This window comes from Magnolia sinica, chromosome 5 (assembly GCF_029962835.1).
Source record: "Magnolia sinica isolate HGM2019 chromosome 5, MsV1, whole genome shotgun sequence".
NCBI lineage: Eukaryota > Viridiplantae > Streptophyta > Magnoliopsida > Magnoliales > Magnoliaceae > Magnolia > Magnolia sinica.
Window position 1 is genome coordinate 96,675,738 of NC_080577.1, and position 22,978 is coordinate 96,698,715.

At 38.6% G+C, this 22,978-nt stretch overlaps 1 protein-coding gene across 5 annotated transcripts in view; it reads left to right on the top strand.

The window, feature by feature from the left end:
- Positions 1–11,039, top strand: part of LOC131246360 (uncharacterized) — a 49,150-nt gene extending 38,111 nt beyond the window's left edge. For 2 of the 5 annotated variants that reach the window (XM_058246407.1, XM_058246410.1), the window contains exons 6-9: positions 419–608; positions 1,998–2,156; positions 2,305–2,393; positions 8,238–8,572. In XM_058246407.1, the coding sequence (XP_058102390.1) occupies positions 419–608; positions 1,998–2,156; positions 2,305–2,393; positions 8,238–8,330 (531 nt within the window). In that variant the 3' untranslated portion in view covers positions 8,331–8,572. Of the gene's footprint in view, positions 1–418; positions 609–1,997; positions 2,157–2,304; positions 2,394–8,237; positions 8,573–10,919 lie in introns of those variants that run through there. The other 3 variants (XM_058246408.1, XR_009171331.1, XM_058246409.1) reach the window with 3 other exon arrangements.
- The last annotated feature ends 11,939 nt before the right edge of the window (positions 11,040–22,978 follow it).

The window sequence follows — 22,978 nt, forward strand, 5'->3', positions numbered from 1 at the left end:
GTGGTGTTACCAAAGCAATTGAGAAAATCTGATTAGCTAATGTCTCATCACATGCCTTTCAAAAAAGAAAAAAAAATGTCACATCACATGATGTCAATCATACATTTTGGACTTTTTCACTTGTATCTGTTGACCCACTATGACAAGAAAATTTTGGTCCAAAGGCTGTCCGTGCATTCAACCGTTGTACCAATTATCTTCTTTCCAGCAGATGCCCACTGTTCTGAAGTACAGTGTAGAAGCTAATGGTAACTGGTCTTGAAGTTTCCTGCTGTGGCTTGCAATTAACAAAGAAAAGTCAATAGTTTGGTTTCTTTTTGTGTGTGTGTGTGTGCGCGCGCGCGCGTGCGTGTGTGTGAATTGTAGTGAGTTCTTGTTTTCTGATGAAGGCACGCCTTGCCCTTTCTTTCGATCACAGGGCCACCTGCTTGTGTTAGAGAACTTCCACCAAATTCAGGTGAACCATGGTTTGATGGAGGTTGGGTATGTCGATCATCAAAATGTTGTGCCAGTTGCCACTTCCACTTCAGGAGTGATTGACCATGAACAGAAGTTGTTATCTATTTCAATGACAGCCACAACTGACATGATGGGAAACTTTGTTCTTGGTAATAATCTAGCTCCTTCTGTGTATCTTTCAGGATGCAATGCTTCTTAGTTTGATTTTCTTGAATATTAACAAAGCTTATTAGATTCATGATCATACAATTTCATACAAGGTGTAAGACTCGGTTTTGGCTGTCATGGATATGACTTGCAAGTTCAATGGGTGACTCGTGCCAACCTGACATGCTGGTCTTTATTTATTCATATTGGTTGAGCAATATAAATCTGTAAAGGTTTACATGCAAGTCAGTTGTTACTGACTGGATGGAGATCACTCCCTATGACCAGAACGAAAAGTCCCCAACAGGACTTGGTTGGAGTGGAGCCACATGATACGAGTCACAGTAGGGTGAAGATCACTCTTGCTCACTCGGTTCCCTGCACGATATGAGTCTCGGTCAGCTGCTCAGCACAGTCACGGTTGGGTGGTATGAACAAAGAACCTGAGCTCGAGAAGTCTCGAGGGGAGAGCTCCCTTCATAGCTTGACCCGAGAGTTCCTTCGATCCTCGAATCAAGTTAGATTGCAGAAAATTTATTGAATTTATTAGTACATAAGATTGTGGATAATGTTTTTTTTTTTTTTTTGTAAATGAAAAAAATTCTCCCCTTTTGTTTTTTTCTCCCTATTTCAGATTTTCTATCTTTCCAAAAAAAAAAAAGAAAAAAGAACTCGACGTGGCTCAGTCCAGTCATATCCAACTTAATGAGTCATTGCTTTTGGTCATGACTAAGGCCACCACCGAACCCCAACTTAATGAGTCATTGCTTTTGGTCATGACTAAGGCACCACCAAACCAAGTTCTAAGTGCTTGTACTCATCATGACATGTCTTCTGGAGTATAAAAGCTCTGAAGGTTGGTCTCTTTTGCATTCTCTGGAGTTTTGAGGAGTTGAAAAAGCTTGTGTTGTTGTCTAGTTTAGGTTATTCAAAAATTCAAAGCCGACATGGAAATTAGTGTTTCAAATTTTTAGATAAACTGGCCGGATTCAATGAAATATTTGCTGGTATTACAAAAAATGGCTGAGTTGATCATTGACCCAGCCCTTTTGTTGCTGAACCAATGTTTGGATCTCAGTCAAAATGAGTCCACTCGCAGAAATTCTGAGTTGATAAAAAAATTTTGAACATTGATTTGGGGGGTTACAACAAGCTCTGAATTTGGAACCTTAAGTGATAATTTGTTTTGAGTTTAAAGGTTGTAGGTCCTGAAAATTGGTGTATGCTTACTGCCTTCTATACGATACCTGTATCCTTAAGATGGATTTCACAAAATATAACATGTGAAGTCCATCTTGACATGTGATATTTTGTACCTGATTTTATATTCTAAATGCTATGCTTATGAACTATATTACATGCATTCACTTCTTCCGATATAATCTTTTCAGGAAGTAGCCGTGAATTCAGTGGGTTCAATACAGAAGTAGAAGAATCAATCTTAAATCGTATATGGGAGCGTGCAGGGATCTTCTTCCCTGCTCTAAGAGAACTCCAGCTCATGGATTTCACCATGAACAGGAAAACAAGAATAGGACTGCGCCCTTACAGTAAGTGTTGAATTATTGTCTGAAGTGTTGCATAGCATGTGTTTTAGATAGAAAGGGTTTTGTTCATCATGATATTATGTAGTTTGATTATGACTTAAAGAAAATGCCAATATGAAATGATGAGAAGATAACCTTCCACTAATTTCAGTGCCAGATGGGAAGCCAATAATTGGCCCTGTTCCTGGTTTGCCAAACGTGTTTCTTGCAGCTGGACATGAAGGAGAGGGGCTTTGCCTGGTAAACTTCCAAATCGACTGTCATGAAATGTCTGCAATGTTTTTGTTGTTGTTGTTGTTCTGCTTATTGGAGGAGCTCACATATACTAAGCTTGAAAACAAAAACTATACTAAAGCTGAACGGAGGATTTTCTAAAGTTGGTTATTAAGAATGACACGCGTCCGTCAATAGTAAGCCATGTGTGTTTTTTTTTTTTTTTTTTTTGGCTTCAACCAAGATTCCCACCTTTCTCTCCGTCATGGAGTAGATGGTGCAACCTAATTATCGAGTCAATGAGATCTCGACACCCGAATCACAAATAAATGGACAAGAGTACACTTATAAGAATAATGGAGTAGCAAGGGAGAAATAACTTTGTTGATATCAAACTTCTTCTTACAGTACGCTTTTTTTTTATAAAAAAAAAAAAAATCACACTTAGAAAATCCTCCTATAACCACTCCCAACCCCCATCCTAGATGAATCTTTAATAAGAATTCCCCCATCTAAAGGATTGATTTCAAATCACTCATAGTTGATTTCAAATCAATTTAATCTACCTGAGATGGTAAAAGCCTAATGATAGTAAAAGCAAATCTAGGAAATATTCCTAAAAATCTTCAATCATGTCTTTAAATTAGCCCCCATGTCATTAATCACATCTCCCCATATCTTCTAAAAATAGTAATTGTATCTCTTGATATTTAGGCCTCACATCTATAAATAAACAGCCCAAAATCAGCATATGCTAGGCCCTACGGTGGGGCCCACCAAACCATCCCTATAAATGATCTTCGAGTTATTGGGCGGGCCTTATCATGTGTATGTAGTGTTCTAAGAATCAGTTTGGTTTGCTCATTAGATGGAATGCATGAAGAGTGAATCAACTTCATCTTTTGGATCATGGCTTACATGGTGGGGCCCACCTAAATGAATGATTCAGAATCCTCACTAGCAAGCACATGTGTAATACCTCTTTTTCTGGGCACTTGTGCATTGCACAGGTTTCCTAATACTCTAATCTAGGGGCCTATGTTACTGGTTAATTTCCTATGGCTCAGTTGTATAGTTAATATGTAGTCCTAGTATTACTATAATTAGTTGTGACTGTTGGCCTCTGCTCACATACAAGTTCGCAATCCATTTAAAGGAGTGGAAGAATGCCTTCCCCTTGAATGATTCAGATTCTCACTAGCAATCACAAGCTGTTAATGTTTTTCAAAATAAAACTATTTTTTAGGTTGTTTCGTCAAAAGATTGGATTTGTTTTTCAAATACAAAAAAATGTATCTTTTGCTTTTTGAGAATAGGTTAAATACATTGGCTGGTGTTGCTTTTTCACAAAATAACAGCTAAACTCAAGAGACTACGTTGTCAAAGATGTGGAGAGGAAGAAAAGAGAAAAGAGGAGAATATTTTCTTCATATCTCTCTCCCTCTACTAGCTCTGATTTATTGTTAGAACTGATAAGCTTAAAATAAATGCAGCCGAAATCTAAAAGATACTATTATCTCCAAGGATTGGTGCTCCATAGGACAATTAAACATGTATACTCTCACACTCAAATGCACTACAACACACGTACACCGAAGACTGTACTCCAACACTCCCCTCAAGCTAAGACTGCCAGAGCATGAATAAACATACATGCCAGGCTTGCCGATTATTTAGGAGACTGCAGGAGGGGCTGATTGCACATCTGATTACTGGTGGCAGTGATGTGAATCATAGGCACTTCCAGTGGCTAGGATGTGAGTCACGGGCATTTTTGGTGGCTACCAAAGAATTGATCACTCTTCCAGTGGATGTTGCATTATGCGACAACACTTTTGGTGGTTTGAGGACATTCCGACAGCATTTCTTGTTGCTAGATGCCGTTCTAGCAGCACTTCCGGTGGTTGGATGACGATCGACAATGTTTCTGGTGGTTACCGACACACAATGTCACGACCCTAAATCTAGTGTTGGTAATCCATGATTACTATACACCAAATTTTGGTTGACAGCCTCCGTAGAACTCCGATTTTGGGACTTCCAACTATCACATAGTAAGTCCTATAAGCGTGGCTCCACAAGGAGGATTTCTAAAAGTAAAGATATTAAACACTTATCATTTCTCAAAATTTCATCATATTCAACATATATTACTGTGTACAACTGAGCACATCAAGGCAAAACCAAAACATAAACCATGTCATATTTACTATACCTGATGTACATATTCAGGGTCTTACAAAAAAAATATATACACTGATATGTATAAAACAAAAAGGACAACTGGAGTCTGTAGCATTTACTCCTACAGCTCCCTCTCTCACCTGTAAAAAAAAATAGAAAGGAAAGCTTGAGCTACTAAGCCCAGTGAGTGCGTGTGCAGTGAAAATGCATGTTTCATGTCATGCTCATATAATGCATAGGAATGCACAGGCTTTCTGAATTGATAACAATAAACTAAAAATACAATGCATTGTGCCACTTTTTATGTTCCAAATCATTTTTATATACAGAGGTGGGACTTCTACCCACTTGTAACATACGTACTCTTTCAACGTTTCCACAACTTTCCATATTTCCCAATTGGATCACCAAAGTCTATAACAGAGGTGGGACTCGCATATTATTGTTACCCACTTGTATAGACTTTTCCACCGTGGTCAACTACAGAGGTGGGACTACATAGTTCATGGGCCGAACTAGTATAACCCACTTGTGCTGAACCTCACTATTTGCCTAACAGCGAGAAGTCATAAGTCACCTGGCAAAATGATAGCGGACAATTTACGAGTTCGTCATACACAACCTATCTTTGTTTGCCCATAAGCAGGTCAGGTCAAACCTCTCAACCAATCAACACGCGTCGGTGGGAGTCGCTGCCTACTTTGGTATTTCGGCATTCCAGCGCTCTGTTCTTCCACCCGGTGTAGGCATTGGTTGCTCCCAATAGTACCAATCGAGGTTTAGGGACTTTCACCCACGGACCCTCTAATCATGTCCTGTTGAATTTCACATTTTCGGTGTGGTGTCCAACTCAAGTCATAACAAAGTATGTTTCATCGCATTTACAATCACCATATGCATGAGTCCATACACAATCACAATATATATATATTTTTTAAGACAAGCAAAGGATGACCTTACTCATGTGATCTCCTTATGAATTTTAAGTGTCTCATAGGGGTCTCATGTGATGCATCCTGTATCTAGACGGCTAGACGGTTCACCATACCATGCATATGATATGCACATGACTTAGCCAATCTAACTCCAATCCGGGATTCATTTCGCTATAAGACTTCATGCCACAAGCATGCTTTTTCTCAAGAATTAATTACATCAAAAGGAGGAAGGATAATTCTTTTAAACATTTTGTCAAACAGGTAGCGGGTGGACTTTGTAAGGGACAGAGAGAAACCGATGGCAATACGTATGAATTTAAACAAAACTAAATCATCTCTATTATCCAACCTTCCATTAATAATCTCACTAATTAAATCAGAAAATCCAGCAATAACCTAACCCTAAAGCAGAAAATCCAGCAATAACCTAACCCTAAAACAAAAAATCCAACAATCACCTAACCCGAAATGAAAATCCAGCGATAACCTAACCCTAAAACAGAAAATCCAGCAATAACCTAACCTTAAAATAGAAAATCCAGCAATCACCTAACCCTAAATGAAAATCCAGCAATAACCTACCCTAAAACAGAAAATCCAGCAATAACCTAACCCTAAAACAGAAAATCCAGCAATAACCTATCCCGAAATTAGAAAATTCAGCAATAGGGTTTTCAAGGAAACCCCAATGTACACATATGCATGCTCCTAATCTATGCACTCACCTGTAATTATCAGAGGATTGGCTCTCAACCTCAGCTTCTATTTCTTCTTTTTCTTTTTCTTCTTCTTCTTCTCAATTTCACACTCAACAAGAAAGAGAGTGCTAGAAATGGCATTGTTACAAGAGGGTTTTCATATTTATGGACTTGAAAATGGTTTTAAATTAGCTTTTGTCTAAAAAGGAGGGTTATGGGATGTTTTGTGATGATTTTGAGAAGTTTAAGCTTATGGTAGCAATAAAAAAAAATGTTATTTAAGTGATTTGAAAGAAAGCATTCCAAGGATTTTAAAAAAAATTAAGGTCATTTGAGTTATTTTATCAAAATATACATGTGCATATCTATTCATAACTTACAATCTGGGTGTCCTATTAACATGTCGTTTTCGCCATTAACTCCGTAAATTGACTATGGTCACAACGGTTAGGCTCTCGGACCTAACAGATTTTGAAAACTCAATGGTGGGGCTCCGCCAAATAAAATAAGGACATTAGTGTCATTTCTCAGATTGTTTAATTTTAAGTTCGTATCTTAAAATTTGGACATCGGGTTGAAATACAGCTTGCGGCTCGATAACAGAACAACATTATGATCAAGTTAAAACATTCTCGAGGCCAATGGACCTACAGTCAACAGCTATCCAGTGTACAAACCAGATTTCGGGGCCTCGGGTCTTACACACAATGGCCTCTTTTTGTTTCTGAATATATCTAAAGAGACTATTAGATCTTCTAGTGAGGCAGACCCTTTAAAACTTATGACAACATTGTAAGAAAGGAAAAAGGGGGAAGGAAAGCCAATAGAATTGGAACAATGAAAGGTATTGTGGCTTTGATAGCATGTTAAAGTCAAGAGACTACATTGTTATAGACATGGATAGGAAGAAAAGAGGAGAATATTTTCTTCTTATTTCTCTCCCACTACTAGCTCTTATTTATAGACCATTTGCTACAATTGATAAGCTCAAAATAATTGCAAATGAAATCTAAAAGATATACCATTACTTCTAAGGATTGGTGCACCATAGGACAACAGAGTATATGTGTAGTGTACCCTCACACTGAAATACATTGCAATAACAAATGCTTTGGTGGCTTGGAGGAAGGCTTTAAAACTTCCGTTACCTGGTTTCGAGTCTCTGTAAGGAATGCGCAAAGCACCATCTGCACTCGCACCTATGATGGGTGGTGCGGGCAAAGGCCCTTGAGGCACAGTGCATCCTCCTGAGGAGTTTAGTAGCCGTAAACTTTTTCCAAGTTTGTGCTGAAAGTTGGTTGGATGTCCTGGAATGATTATACCTCCAAACCATGCCATTTTGGGTAGATTAGGTGCAATCATAAGGGTTGGGTCATTGGTGCAATTTGAGTTGTTGGATCATGCACGTGGACACAGAAACATCTCTCCGTGTGTTAATTGTTGGAGACAATATAAATTTGAAAAGGAGCGGTGCAAACTTTTGATCAACAAGAATTCCGAAAGAGGCACCAGAAAGGGTGTGTGCTTGTTCAATGACTAAATACCAAGCCATGACCATTCTGAATCCACTTCAACCTAGAGGTTTTAAGCTTATACTTCTTCAAAATCTCTCATTTTGTCAAATTAAGCTTTCATTTATTGTGACTCTGCAATTTTGTAATGCTTTGCAGAACTTGCTGTTCCATATATGTAAGCTTTTGTTGGTGGGTTCCATTATTGATTTTGTAAGTTGAAGGACACCATTCTTGAGTGAGGGGTTGGGCTTCTTGTATCCTGGAGACTAGGTTTGCTGTTAACCACCATTTTATATGGAGTCCCTCTTTCTGTGTGCACCAATGGGCATCGCATGGGTTTCCTAATGCTTTAGTGCTTATGCTACAAGTTCAGGTCCTGCTATTAGTTGTACCCAAAAAAAAGAAAAGAAAAAGAAAACACTAATTACTCTCCTCTTTGGTTTTCAGCTTCTAGCAGCAGTTCTATATTACTAGTTTTAAGCAGATGAACCGAGTCCATCTATGTTGTTATGCTGACATTTTCTCCCATTTTCATAGGCGTTGGGGACTGCAGAAATGGTTGCTGACATGGTCTTAGGTAACATTGGGAAGGTTGATTACACACCCTTTTCCATCCAAGGCAGATGCTAAAGGTAATCACTACAATAGAGGAAAATGACAGGATGCTTAAATGTAAAAAGAACGTGAACCTTGCTTGAGCTTTTTCCAACTTGTTGGGAATACCTTATGATTACAGTTTCTTGTCCATGCATGTGAATGTTTGTTGCACGCGTGCTCGTAGGTGCTTGTTGAAGATAATTTATCTGCTCAACCCACTGTTTCTTTGCTGTTTTATTTGCATTCTATTGTTTGAAACAACTGTTAATTTGGTGTTTCCATTAACAAAAAAAAGCATTACCACACCACAAGGCAATCATTGTGTATTCTCGGGTACATGATGGCATGGGCTACAAGAGAGGGCCTCATCAATATAGGTTCTCACTAAGATTGAAAATATTGGATTGTGTCATATCACATGAGGAACATATTGATAACTCTAGAGGAATTGGAGAAATTAGTGGAAATCAATGGATATACATGGAAGGGAAATCAATCAGGATAATGTACATGGAATGGAATGGAAATCAATTAGGATAATCGGGAATCTCTATCACAAACTACAGTTTCCATGTCGCCTGTATAAAAAATTATCATGTGTTAGTTTGTATCATTGATACTTTCTGATACAAACACATGGTACCATAGTGTAACATTGAGACAATTTGATGCAGGACATGAAATTCAAATATGATGTGCAAGATTTTCAGGCTTAAGATCACGTTAGTTTAGAAACAATTACACAAATTCCATATCCCACACAAAAGTTCAAACTTTCAATCAAGGGGAATCTATGCGGGTCCAGACCTACACATGTTAGGGCTGGATCAATAACAATTATGAACTAAACAACACTCGAAGGGAAGTAAATTCATCCACACATGCACAACAATCTGTCCCTAATCCAAGGGATTCACAGGTTTCAGTTCAGAGCACCTTGAGATTGGAAAAATGAGCAAACAAATTGAAAATAATGCAATCTAGGGTTAAGGTTATGGAAAGTAAGTATGAGAGGGATGAAAGTGGTGGGAAATCTGAACCTGACAGTCCATGCACGCGGACAGTGGGCCAGACCTGATGCACGTGCGTAGGGGCCTGGCCGCACGTGCGAGGGGGCCTCGAATCCGGAAACCAACTCCTTGAGTCTGGTCGGCCATGGGTGGGCTCCAAAACCCCCGATTTTCGGGCCGATCCGATGTGCGGTATGTGCGTGGTGCTCCGCCGAAGTTTTAGTCCTCTTGCAGGGTTAGATTCTGGAATTCTGCTGTAGAGATGAAAATTGCTGTAATAAAGGATAGATTTGAAGCGTAGATGATTGTAGGAGATGGGAAGTATGGATGGTAGAAGATGGGAGTGAATCGAAATAGATGTGGCTTTGCACCACGGTAATCAGCCCTTCCAGGAAGGGAGAGTTTCACACCCAATTGGATTTCCATAACTCAGAAGCTTAGAGGAGTAGAAAAATGTAGGAATTTTTATTAATATTCAATAATAAAAAAGACTACTAGGGGTGCCTATTTATAATAAAACCCTATACTCTAAAACTCGCGCCATGTGCGCAATCTATTACTTGGCGATGAATTAATAAAAAATAACAACTAATCAAAATAATCTAAACCGTCCATGATACTCTTAATGACAATAATAAGAAAAACCTAAAATACAAGATTAATTAAACTAGTGGGCTACGATCATGAGAACCCATGGTGGGTTTTACATGGCTATCGGGTCCACTCCAACGAACCAAAACGCAGTCCTCTAATTAGGAGGCCTTCCCTGGACGTCGTCATCGATACAAATTGATGGTGGGGCCCTCCTCCTTGGTACGTGTGTAGGGGGGCGTGCGTGTGCGTGTGATGTCCCCATCAACTTTTCTCGGTTGCTATTATTTCACCACTGACGAAATAAAACTCCTGAACCGTTGCAAGATGTCAGGATCAAGTCTCTGAAGATCCTCCTCAGTGAGCCACGTATTGTCTGAAGCTAGGCGTGACTTCCATTTAACCAGGTACTTCTGAAACTTGCCGTCCGACGTTGATACTATCTGATGGTTCAGAATATCCTCTATTTCCTCTCTGGGTGTGGGAAGGTTAGGTATAGGAGGGAGAGCTTGAGAAGAAAGGTCGGGAAGAGGCCATGGATCAAGGGACAGATATGAGGAGTCAGGATGGGTGGGCGAAGGGCCAGACAGTATCTGAAAAGCAATTAGATCCTCCACATTGAATGTGGAACAAATTTCCATGAAAGGTGGAAGATCTACCACATATGCATTGAGACCGTTTTGTTTTATAATTTTGAAGGGTATAATTTACGAACGGCCTCTTGAGAATACCGCTCGGGCCTAATGCGAACCATCATAGAGTCCCCTACATTGAATTCCTTGAAACGTTTATGTTGGTTTGCAGAAAATTTGTAATGTTCATTACTAGTAGTGATCTTTCGTCTGATTTTTTGATGCAATGAATGAATGTGACGCGCAAAGAACTCTGCAGACTCTAATGGCCTATGGGATAGTGACATAGAGACAAGATCAATAGGCTTTCTAGGCTTATAACCAGTAACGACTTCAAAAGGACTCAGACCTGCAGTGACTTAGATCTGCCAAATCTGCCTTGAATGCAGTGACGAATGGTTGCCTGAGGGACGGTTCTATAAAGAAGTGCGCGAGTATGGGGAATCTGTCTTCCACTGCGCATTACCACTCGTCCTCGTCAGCTGCGGCTTCTCCAAACCCTAGCTCCCCTTCGTCCGATCCACGATCCGGCACCGGTCGTGGGAGGATACGTGTTCGAAGATCCCGTGAATGTGTCGTGCTCGTCGAATCGCCGCGATGAACGGAAGAAAGGTCAGGAGATCTGAGATGAATTGGGATGTAATTCGATGCACCTTAAGGAGGTGCACGGTCTCTATTTATAATTAATTTTGAGGGCTGTTACAAGAAATATACATAGTAATTGAATATTGTTAGGCTAATCATAGTGTGTACAATTGGACTAAGCTTATCTATAGACACCGGGATATGCACGATTGTTATCTATAGACATTAGGATATGCATGATCAGGAGTTGCCTTACGGGGTGAATCCATGAGATTTTCTCCTCACATGCTATCTTCTCTAACAATCTGTTTCTCTATCTTTGTTTGATTTTTTATATTTATTTTTTGGATTTTTTTTAGAATAGGGTTTGTTGATTTTTTATAATTCCATTGTATTCTGATTATTCCTATTTTTTTATTAAATTTTGCAAGGTTGAGGATTTCAGGAATCGCTGATTTATTTTTTCCGTTTTAGATCTATATATATATATATATATATATCCAGATTATTATTATTTCGTTCTGTTTCTGTTTTTATTTTTATTGTTTGTATGGTATTTTTTTATTTTTGGGAAATCTAACAGGGGACTGGTGCATAATCTTGCTTATTAGCGTAGTGTTATAATAGTGATCTGGACGGCTTGTCTACTGGGCCGCACTATGGATGTGCTATGGCCCCAAAAATCACCAGTTGGATGATGATCGTAATCATCTGACCATTTATATCCAAATGGAATGCCGGTGACATTTGTCATTGAACGGCAAAAACGTCCAGGGATTGGACTGCACATATTACTTTTCAAGCAGTGGCCCATATACAGTGGGTACACCAGATGAACAGTCAGTATTAGTAGGCTGTGTGTAAAGGATAGATGAAGTACTCTTCTTATTTTTATTTCATTATTGTTGGATTTATCAATTCTTAGAAATGTATGAGTTTTATTTATTTATTTATTTACTGGTGCATCTACCAATATATATGGATTTCAGTTATTTGTCTATTACTCCGAATTCATTTTATTTCCATGTATTTACACCATCCAAACGCACAAGTCATTTACCTCCATTTACTCCCATCCAAATGTCCCTAATTGCACTCTAATTACAATTATTTCCACCATTTCAACTATAGGATTACCATAATTATATGTTCATGTGGGTTGAGCCACAACACCATAAAATTAGTGTTAAACTAACACCTATTCAATTTCCCAAGTTCAAAAGAAAATTCAACGGAGGCCGGGCTCACGATCGAGATAGTGTGCGGGGTCACCCCAAGATAGTGTGGACGTAACTGTGGGCCTCATTTTGATGTATGTTTTCTATTTCTACACCGTTCATATGTTTAGCCAGATCATTTCAGGGCATGAACCCAAAAATGAAATAGAAGGTGTACTATATTACGGGAAAATAGTGTTGATTCAACATGCCACCAATAAAAACCTCCTAGGCCCACCATACTGTTTCCACAATTTTTATTTGTTATCCAACCTGTTGATAAGGTCACTCAAAACTGGATTAAGGAAAAATAATAATTATCAAATTGATCCAAAACTTTTTTATGGCCCACAAGAAGTTTTTATCAGTCGATCACCACTGTTTCCTATAGTATGTTACAATTGTGATCCTGATCTACTTCATTTTTTGTCTCAAGCCCAAAAACAAACTGGAAAAATGGATGGACGGATCGGACATGGAATATATACATTAAGGTGGGCCCACGCTAAGTGCCACACAATCCTATGTAAGACTGCCGCTCCTAATCCGCTTCCCAATTCAACCTCCTGCATTCAAATGCTTTTATTCGTGCAATTAGAAATAACCCTTGCACCTATCCAATCGAGTATTCGAACGGTCACTGATGTCTTCAGTTTTGCTTATATCAAAAATGACTCCAGAAGACACTTCTTGAGTGACATCGACATAGCCACCCAGCTATTACTGATTATGTGCATGGTTGCAAGCTTAGCGATCCTGTCACAATTTAAGAGATGATTGGATCGAGTCAGAAGGTAACAGTGTCATGGATGACAACAACACAATCAACGAAATTGAAAACATGTTTGGAAATTAGCACCTACCTGACGGTTAAGCGATAACATCAAATAGTTGAAAAGCAAGGGTAAGAAATGATTCAAAGCTATATGATGAAGCTTGGTTGGAGGAGAATCCGGTTGCATGCAAAAAGAGTTTAGATAAGCTAATATTTGTGTTTTATTTCATCCATGTCTCCATGAACTTATGAACAATTTCAATGACAAATAAACATCACTCTGTGCCCTACGAAGGTTTCAATGGCATATGACATTATTCCGCTGTTTTGTTTGGTGTGGTCCAATTGAGCTTTGGATCTTCTTCAATTTTGAGTACAGTGTGGATAAGACATACATCATGGTGGGCCCACAGAGCTTGCTCAGTAGACTATATTCAATCCGGCTCATTAAGGTTTGCAATTGCATTTAGATAATTATCCACGATAAAGTTAAACACCTATCCTTCGTTTTCACTAAACCCACCTGCCCTATCTAGCTCCAGGAGAGAGGTTCGACACCTCTCTTGATGCTACACACCCTAGCAAATCAGAACTCAACCCCAGCCAGCCCATTCATAAATCGGCCGATCATATAGTGCCTTGCGGTGACAGAAGTATTGTATCAGGATGATTTTGTTGCTATAGTTTATGTAAGTGGTATTACTTCTATGAACGGTTTGGATGACATATAAACATCATGGTCAGCTCCAGGAAGGTGGACGTTTTGTTTCCGTTGTTTTGTTCGTATGGTCCACCTGATTGTTGGGTCTGTCTGATTTTTAAAATCCTCTCAATTATGGTATTTCAAAACAGATTAACAGAGTAGATTTGTCACGGACATCTTTGTGAACCCCACAACCCTGCTTTCAAAATTTTTGTGTCAGAAGCTATTAACTCAAAAGAGAAGTATTCAGAAATTGGGTGCTCTGATTTGAGTATTTTTTTTAGATATGACCCACCAAATCTACAGTTGTGATGAGCAATTGGACCACAATGGCTCAATCCAGTTACTAATGGACATCCATGATCATCTCATTAGTGTAATTTTCAACCAGTGACCCACCCTCTTAATAGAGTAGCAGTGAACAAACATATAAAAAAATTGGAGATTGATCCAGCCATCAAATCACGTCGTCATGTGAATTTTCAAAATGAAACTCTCCTATTCAAATTCAAGACACAGCACACTTCTCTATGACTTTTGCTATCTACTCTGTATAGAATAATCCCACATCGTCTAACAATCAATCTATGTATGACTTATAAAAGAAACAAATTTGAGATTTAAGTGAGCAATGATAAGAATTGCATGGATGTGGAATTGGGTCCACACGCCATCTGATTGGCAGATTATACAAGCTATATTGAGCTCAATGTTGATATATATTTTTTATTATTTGGACGGATTGGCCCTGTTTTTTTAATGGGCCAAAATTGATGGCTGATTGGCCCTAATTTGTGAATGGGCCACGATTGGCCCTGTTTTTTGAATGGACTAAAATTGATGGCTGGTTGCCCTTAATTTTTAAATGGGCCACGATCACCATACAGAAGTGGCTGCCCCATGACTCAGTCAAGTCCGATCTAGATTGAAAATAAGGGCTAACTCAGCCGATTCACAACTCAACTGAGTCAGCCCAAGTCTACTGTCTTCAAACCAGGGTCTGGAGTCTGCTAAAAGATGGATCACAAGCAATAAAACATGGTTCCCAAGGCATGGGTCTTGCTGTGACTGACATGTCACATTCTTAGAAATCTGATCTGGTGTGACAATATAAATAAGGGTGACTCAGCTGAGTCAAGACACAGCCTGACTTAATTGGTGAAGTCACTTAGTCTTAAAACACTAAAAGATGGTCCACAGATGATAAATCCATCCATGAGTAGCACTTGGATATTTTTACCCTTGCAATTAGTCTACCAGAGAATTTAAAAACCTTGCTTATATTTGATGCGTGTCCCTTCAATTATGGGTATTTTAGTCATTTTCATTCTTTTTCTTGAGAGTAGCCTGCACCCATCTGTTCTCTTGCGCACACAAATTCTGTCCAACATAAAAGTACATGGGCCCACAATGATGTCTATGTGAAATCCATCCTGTTCATCAGTCGTAGTATCTCATTTTAAGATGTGAGCCAAAAACCTAGGCAAATCGCCCACTGTTGAAACTACTTTAGCTGTTCTCTTTTTCTCTATTTGTGTGTGACCCGCCGTAAGAGCACTATCTCCCTCCAATCTCTCTTGACCTTCCTCTCTCTATGTAGAGCTGTACAGTAACTAAGTTAGCTCGCTCTACTCGACTTGAAAAAGTTCGATTAGACTTGGTTTGAAACCAAGTTCAAGCCGAGTCGAGCTGATTTTTTGAGGTCAAAAAAAATCCGAACTAAGTTCAAGCTTGCCCGAGCTCGACTTGACTCGACTCAGATCAAACCTCAACGCAAACCAACTCGGTGATTCAGTTATTTTGGTGTTTGATGAAATGACTCAATAAGGTGTTGTTTCGTGCACATAGCAGGATTGACTAATGGTGAGGAAGGAATGGATATGAAACAAATCACTACCAAAAAAAAACAAACAAACAAACAAACTTCACATTATAAAACTGCCCTCAAATCATGATTTTGATGTTGCCCGCCCAGTGTTTGATGAAATACGTGTATGCTGTTGTTACTATTTTTCATTTTGTGAAAAATTAAAAATGCGATGTATGTGTTTGAGAAAATGCCACATAAGCTTGAACTCGGGTCAAACTCACCCGAGCTGCTAACCAAACCGAGCCGAGTTGGCCAGTCAGGCTCGAGGACTGAGTCGAGTTCAGTTTGAGCTGGGATTAGCTACTAGCTGAATTGTGCCAAGCTCGACTGGGTTTGACAAGTGTACAGCTCCATCTCTATTTGTGCTACACATGCCATACCCCTTAATACAAATGGGGAGAAGATTGAAGTTGCAAGCGGCCTATATATGCAAATGTGGTAGGTTAAGCATCCATGCCAATTGGGAGGTGGGTCCCACCACAAACATTCCTCATTAAATTAGCTAGGTCCACAATCATACGTGTGTGTGTGAAAGAATTTTGGACCAAGATAAGACCTGACAAATGTCCAAAATCTCCCACTTGCTAACTTGTCATGTGGAACGACAGTTCCCTGTGAGCATGCCACTGGTGTAGGATTTCTGTATCGTACAAATGGTAGTTATAGAAAACATTCAGTGCTTAAATGAAAAAATTACTTAAAATTAATATATATATATATATATATATATAGAGAGAGAGAGAGAGAGAGAGAGAGAGAGAGAGAGAGAGAGAGAGAGAGAGTCATGCTCCCCTGCGCACCTACGCACATGTGTACCTTTGTACACGTGTCAGGGGTGTCTAATCTAAACGGTCCATGTGATGCGGAATCCCATAAAACCCCTTGTGACAAATTTTCACCCTGATCTAAAATTCTGGTGGGCCATATCAAAGAGAAATGCAAATCAAGTGAGGAAAATGTTTTCATTTTTCATGGCCCATCAAAGTTTTAGATCAAAGTAAAACTTGGTCCTGGAGGTTTCACGAGGTGCTGCTTCACATGAACGGTTCAGATTTTGGATCCACATCACGTATGATGGGTTCTCAAAAAAGTTCGTATGTAGTATGTACGAACTGGTTTGCAGGTGAGCGTTTCCGTGTGTGTGTGTATAGAGTCATGCTCCCCTACGCACCTATGCACGTGCGCACCTTTGCACACGTGTCATGGGTGTCTAATCTGAACGGTCCATGTGATGCGGAATTCCATGAAACCCTATGTAACAAATTTTCACCCTGATCTAAAATTCTGTTGGGCCATAGAAAAGAGAAATGCAAATCAAGGGAGGAAAATGTTTTCATTTTTTATGGGCCATCAAAGTTTTAGATCAAAGTAAAACTAGGGCCTGGAGGGTTTCACAAGGTGCTGCTTCAAATGAATGGTTCAGATTTTGGATACACATCACGTAGGATGGGTTCTCAAAAAAAGTTCGTACGTAGTAGGTACGAACTGCTTCGCAGGTGAGCGTTTCCGTATGTGTGTGTGTGTGTGTATATATATATATTTGGGAAAAGGTCGCTCGACCTAACGATCAGCTCCCATGGGGTTGAGCTGTGTGGGCCCCACCATGATGCATGTTGACCATCAACACCGTGCATTTGATGGGTACCCTCTAAATTATGGGATATCCCAAAAATCAGCTGTATAGGGAACTCAGGTGGGCCATACCATCTAAAATCATCTGAAACACCGTTAAAACATATAAAAGCACTTGGTGGGGCCCACTTGAGTTTTTAATGCTGCTGAAACTTGGTTTGAACCCTCATACAAGTGTAACACACATAATGGATGGGCTGGATTTGCAAACCACATCTTTGTGGGCCCAAAAAAACTGATTATGAATGTTTTAATGGTGCACGGCCCCTCCCCACTTCTGTATGTGGTGTGGCTCACACAAGTCACGGATTGACTTGATTTTTGAGACCTAGGTCCATGATGGAATGGTGCATCTGACTGATGGGTTAGATGTTTGAAACGCATCACGGTGGGGCCCACACAGCTCAACCTCATGGGACGGACTTGTGAGGTCGAGCGCATAGTACCTTTTCCATATATATATATATAAACAGCCCCAGAAGTTTGTTATATGTATTTAAAAACTTTTCATTGAATGTAGTAAGTCATTTAAAAAAAAAAAAAAAATTTGTTGAATTTTGATCAAAATATTTATTTCAACTTTCGAAAATGATAAAATTATACTTTAGATATAGTGACGTGGCTTCTCATTGGTTCATGTCACGGTCAATGACTCATCTCAACCGGAAAGTTGCTAGGATCCTTCGTGGGCCACTGTGATGTTTGTGAGAAATCCACTCTGTCTTTCCATTTCATGAGCTCATTTTAAGACATGCGACGGAAGATGAGGTGCATGTAGAGCTCAAGTTGCTCGCATGAGAGGAAAAAGTGAGGATTCAGTTACTACTGTCGAAGCATTTTTATGGACAGAAAAGTTTCTTATCAAGCTAAGTTTATTTGTGCTTTCACTTCATCACGGGGGAATGACCTTATAAAAGGTTTTGATGGCATATAGACATCAAGGGGGGCCTGGGAAGATTTTAAGGGTAAGAAACTCTTTCCCTAGGTTTTCCTCTCGTATGGTCTACTTGGGCTTTGGATCCACCTCATTTTCTGTCGCATGTCCTAAAATAATCTCGCAAAATAGATGGACGGGGTGGATTTATCACGAACATTAGGGTGGGCCCCACCTATCATCCCAACTCATAAACTTTTTGTGAAAGGCATAAGAGCAATGACTTTTAACGTGTGAAACTCATACAGGCCCCAAAATGATTTATGTTTTATATCCACACCGTTCATCAATTTTTACGGATCACTATAAAGCATGAGACCATAAATGAGGTACGTCCAAATTTCGAATGGACCACACCACGTAAGGTAGTGGGGATTGAACTATTACCATTGAAACCTTCTTTAGGGTCTGCCGTGAGGTTTATTTGCCATCTAACCTCTTCAGAAGGTCACACATACTTAGATTAGGGAAAAAACAAATATCTTCTTGATCAGAGCCTCCTGCAACCCCAAGAAGTTTTTAACAATGGGCATCCAATTCCTACTGTTTATGTAGTGTGGCCCATTTGAGCCTTCGATCTTCTGATTTTTTTTCCTTATTCCATAAAATGATATGAAAAAATGTATGGACAGTGTGGATCTGATATATACATCATGTGGGTCCGACGGAAGTTCCTCATGTCAACCCTTCCCGTTTTCTTCTGATTTTATAGGTCATTTCAGGGCATTATCTAAAAATTGAAACAGATCCAATTATTAGGTGGACTATACCATAGAAAACATTTGTGATTGGCCATTAATGAGCCACAAGAGTTTTGGATTAAGCTTATATTTGTTTTCACTATTTATCCAGGCTTATGTGAACTTATATATTAACAGATTGAATGGCAAATAAAAACTAATGAAATATTAAGGTGTGCCCCCATGAAGTTTTTAATGGTAAGGTGTTCATTCACCACTGTTTCCTGGAGTATGGGACACGTGATAATTGGATCTTATTAATTTTTGGTATCACACTATAAAATGATTTGAAAAAACGGATAGAGAATGCACACGTCAAGGTAAGCCCCATTGTACGGGCTGCACCGTCTTGGGTGAGACCCTAATCTGCTCCCCTGCATCAACTTTTTTTTTTTTTTTTCCGGGTAAGCTTGTTAGTAAACACCACCACTGTCAGTATACACTTCACTGTTAGCCACCCCGACTAGCTCCCTTGCATAACATAACAAGCAAGGAAATTTTCTGAAAAGTGAAATTTATGTGGGCCCATGCTGATGTATTTATTAGATCCACACCTTCCATCCATTTTTTTTTATATAATTATAGAATGCGAACCCAAAAACGATATAAATCAGATATCTTACGGATACAACTTTTGTTATCCTAAGCGTTCAGTCCCCACTGTTTCATGTGGTATGGCACACACGATTTTTAGATCTGCCTGAATTTTAAAATCATCCCTATTGTGGATTTGCAAATTGGATGGACGGAGTGGATTTTTCACGTACATCTATGTGGGCTCCACACGGCCCGAGCATAGAATATCTGTGTCGCGGTCATAAGCAATACGTCAATTGGGTAGGTAAAGATGGACGGTTTTGTCTAGGGATCTGTGGGGCCCACTATGATCTATATGTTTTATCCATAACATCCATCCATTTTGACAAATAATTTTAGGGTATGATAAAAAAAAATAAAAATGAGGCAGATTGAAGGCTCAGGTTCACCACACCACAAGAAGTAGTGGGGATTGAAAGCTTGCCATAAGATGGTGGATAATTTTTTCTTATTTCATATATTTATTTAATTCAATGGTACTCAATGCTTAATATTATCAAAGGGTTATGATTACTCTATCAAGAAGAGTATAGCACATGGTCTATTAATTAAGGGCCGGGTCATGTTTGATAGATACACGGGGATGTGGAATAGTTGTGCCAAATTTGATGGGAAAGAATAACATATCTTGTCTCATATTCTCCAAAAGATAGAAATTGAGACAATAGGGACAAATATGACTAATTGTAAATATTCATCTGTGAATTACCAAATGAATTTTTTAGTACTCATAAGTACATAAGTTCAGCAGTTTAATCTCTCAACAGCTAAATTAATTTTCAGTTTACCAAACCGCACCTCAGTGATCACTCAATGCAAAATTCATTTTATCCCTCTCATTAGGTAGGTGAGACCTATATATGGAGTCATTCCATTAGTATCCATTGATTCCAAAAGGGTGTGGCTCACTCAATGTGCCAACTTTATTACCGTTTTGCTGATTGATCTTTTTTGGTGGGTTCTATTGTCTGCATGGTAGGGATGTCCTACACAAGTGTCATTTTTGTGAAAATGATGGAGGCCGGCTGGACGATGATATAACTCTCACTCTCGCATTTCCCAACTACTTTTCTTTCATGCCATTGGAATGTAGGAAATAAAACAAATATAAAATGTATAAATAACTTCATAAATTTTCAACATGCACATTATTTTTAAGGTTATTCTAAGGAAATAATGTATGTTTTTGTTTTTGTTTTTTTCAATGCTAGTTTTGAATAGTTGAGAATTATTGACTTAGTGAAAGCCCTAACTTGCAAGTTAGATTTTTCTGCATTATTAATTTATATTTGACACTTATAACTTGTTATTTATTAATTTTCTATTAATTGTATTGGATATTTGCTTATTTGTCAATTTTTATTTTTATTTGTGGTTTTTTTGTTAATGATATATTATTAGGTTAAGAAATAAGTATGTGAAGAATACTTAAAAATAATAACATGAGATATTGAAGTATAACTAATAAATAATAAATAATAGGTGCAAAATAAAATTTTGATTTAATATTTTTATTATGATTTTTTCTTTATAGGTTCAGTTGAAACTCTGGAGAGTCTACCACTGAGCCATTAGTAGGTACCCGCACTCACCAACCATTGTCCTATAAGAGAAAGTTCAGCTTCTCCTCCAAAGGGGAAAACCTCATGCGGTCACACCAAGGACATTCATGATTCATATGATTTGGATGGTTTAACTATAGTTACATACACACATCCAATTTCACAGTGCATGTATATCAAACATCATACTCTACCAGAGATTCAAAGCTCGATCTCATGTGTAGGTCACATGTGAACCATAGATAGGCCAGGTGCTGTGATTTAAGGGTGTAGATTATTTCTTCTATTCTAAGGGATAATGAGATTATTTGGTGCTTGGGCGAATGCTTATATAATATGCTCTGACCCTATTTATCCAAGTAAGTTCCATTATGGTTTGGTATGACATGGAAAATTTACAGAGATTGAAAGATCTACCCATGGAATTTTTAGCCTTTCTTTGTTGAAATGGACCGTTGTTATGCTTTGTTTTGTAACCATTAAGTCCCTGGCCACCTGTTAAAGGTTTCAGACGTTTCCCATTCATAAATAGGCTGATCATATGAACGGTACGAATGACTTAATAATGGGCCCACTTATGCAAAATGAAAGACATAGCAGTGTTGGATCAAAATCTTGTAGGAGCACCGTAATGTACACATACAAAATTGTGTTAGTGCTAAATATCAGAAGCTATTAACTCAAAAGAAAAAGTAGTAAAGAAAGTGGGTGTTCTTCTTTTGAGTATTTCTTGGATATAGTCCTCCAAATTAATGGTTTCAAAAATCGCGAAGAGTAATTTAACTGCCATGGTTCAAACCAGTTACCGATGGACAATATCAGGATCATCTGATCGGTGTGATTTTCTGCAGGTGGGCGCATCCTCTCAATAGAGTCACGCTCATTAACACATGAAGGGTAGATATTGAATTAGGCAAATAAATTATGTTATCATATGAACAACAAAAATTAACATGTCTTTCAAATTCTCAATGTTCCCATCTTTTTATAATTATATCTCTCTTATACCTAAAATAATCATACATGGTGAAATAAGAAATGTGTATAAAGAAATGTAATCTCTGACTTACATGAAATATGAATATGCTATATGTATGGATATGGAATTGTGTTCATATGTCATATGATTGCATATGAAAAATAGTGCTGTTGACCTCAATGATTATGTATTCAAAATTTTTTTTTCTTTCTTTTTCATTTTTTTAAAAAAAATGGCTGATTGGCCTTGATTTGTGGATGGGCTAAAAAATTTCTTTTCTTTTTTTAATGTTTGATTGGCCCTGATTTGTGAATGGAGCCACGATGACCATACAGAAGTGGCCACCCCAGTATGAGTCAGATATGAATAGGGGTAACTCAGCTGATTCAGGACACAGCTTGACTCAGTAACGAATGGGTTGATGATTCACCGAGTCTTAAAACAGTAAAAAAAGGTCCACATATGATAGATCCAGCCAAGAGTAGTTGCAGACAGTTTTACCCCGACAATTTGTCAACCAGAGAATCTTAAACCGGCTGATATCTGATATATGTCCCTTCAATTAAGGGTATTTTAGTAATTTTATTCGTTTTGAGAGTGGCCTACACCCATGTGCATACACATGGGTGTATACACAAATTCTCTTTAACACAAAAATACAGGGACCCACCATGATGTCTATGTGAAATCCATTCTGTCCATCGGTTGCAGTATCTCACATTAGGATATGATCCAAAAATCCAAGTAAATCTAAATCTCAAGTGGGCAAATACCATTTTTGGATAGGTGGACTCTTTTTCTCTAGTCGTATGTGGCCCACCCTAATTGTAACATTTTCCTTCAATCAGCATATT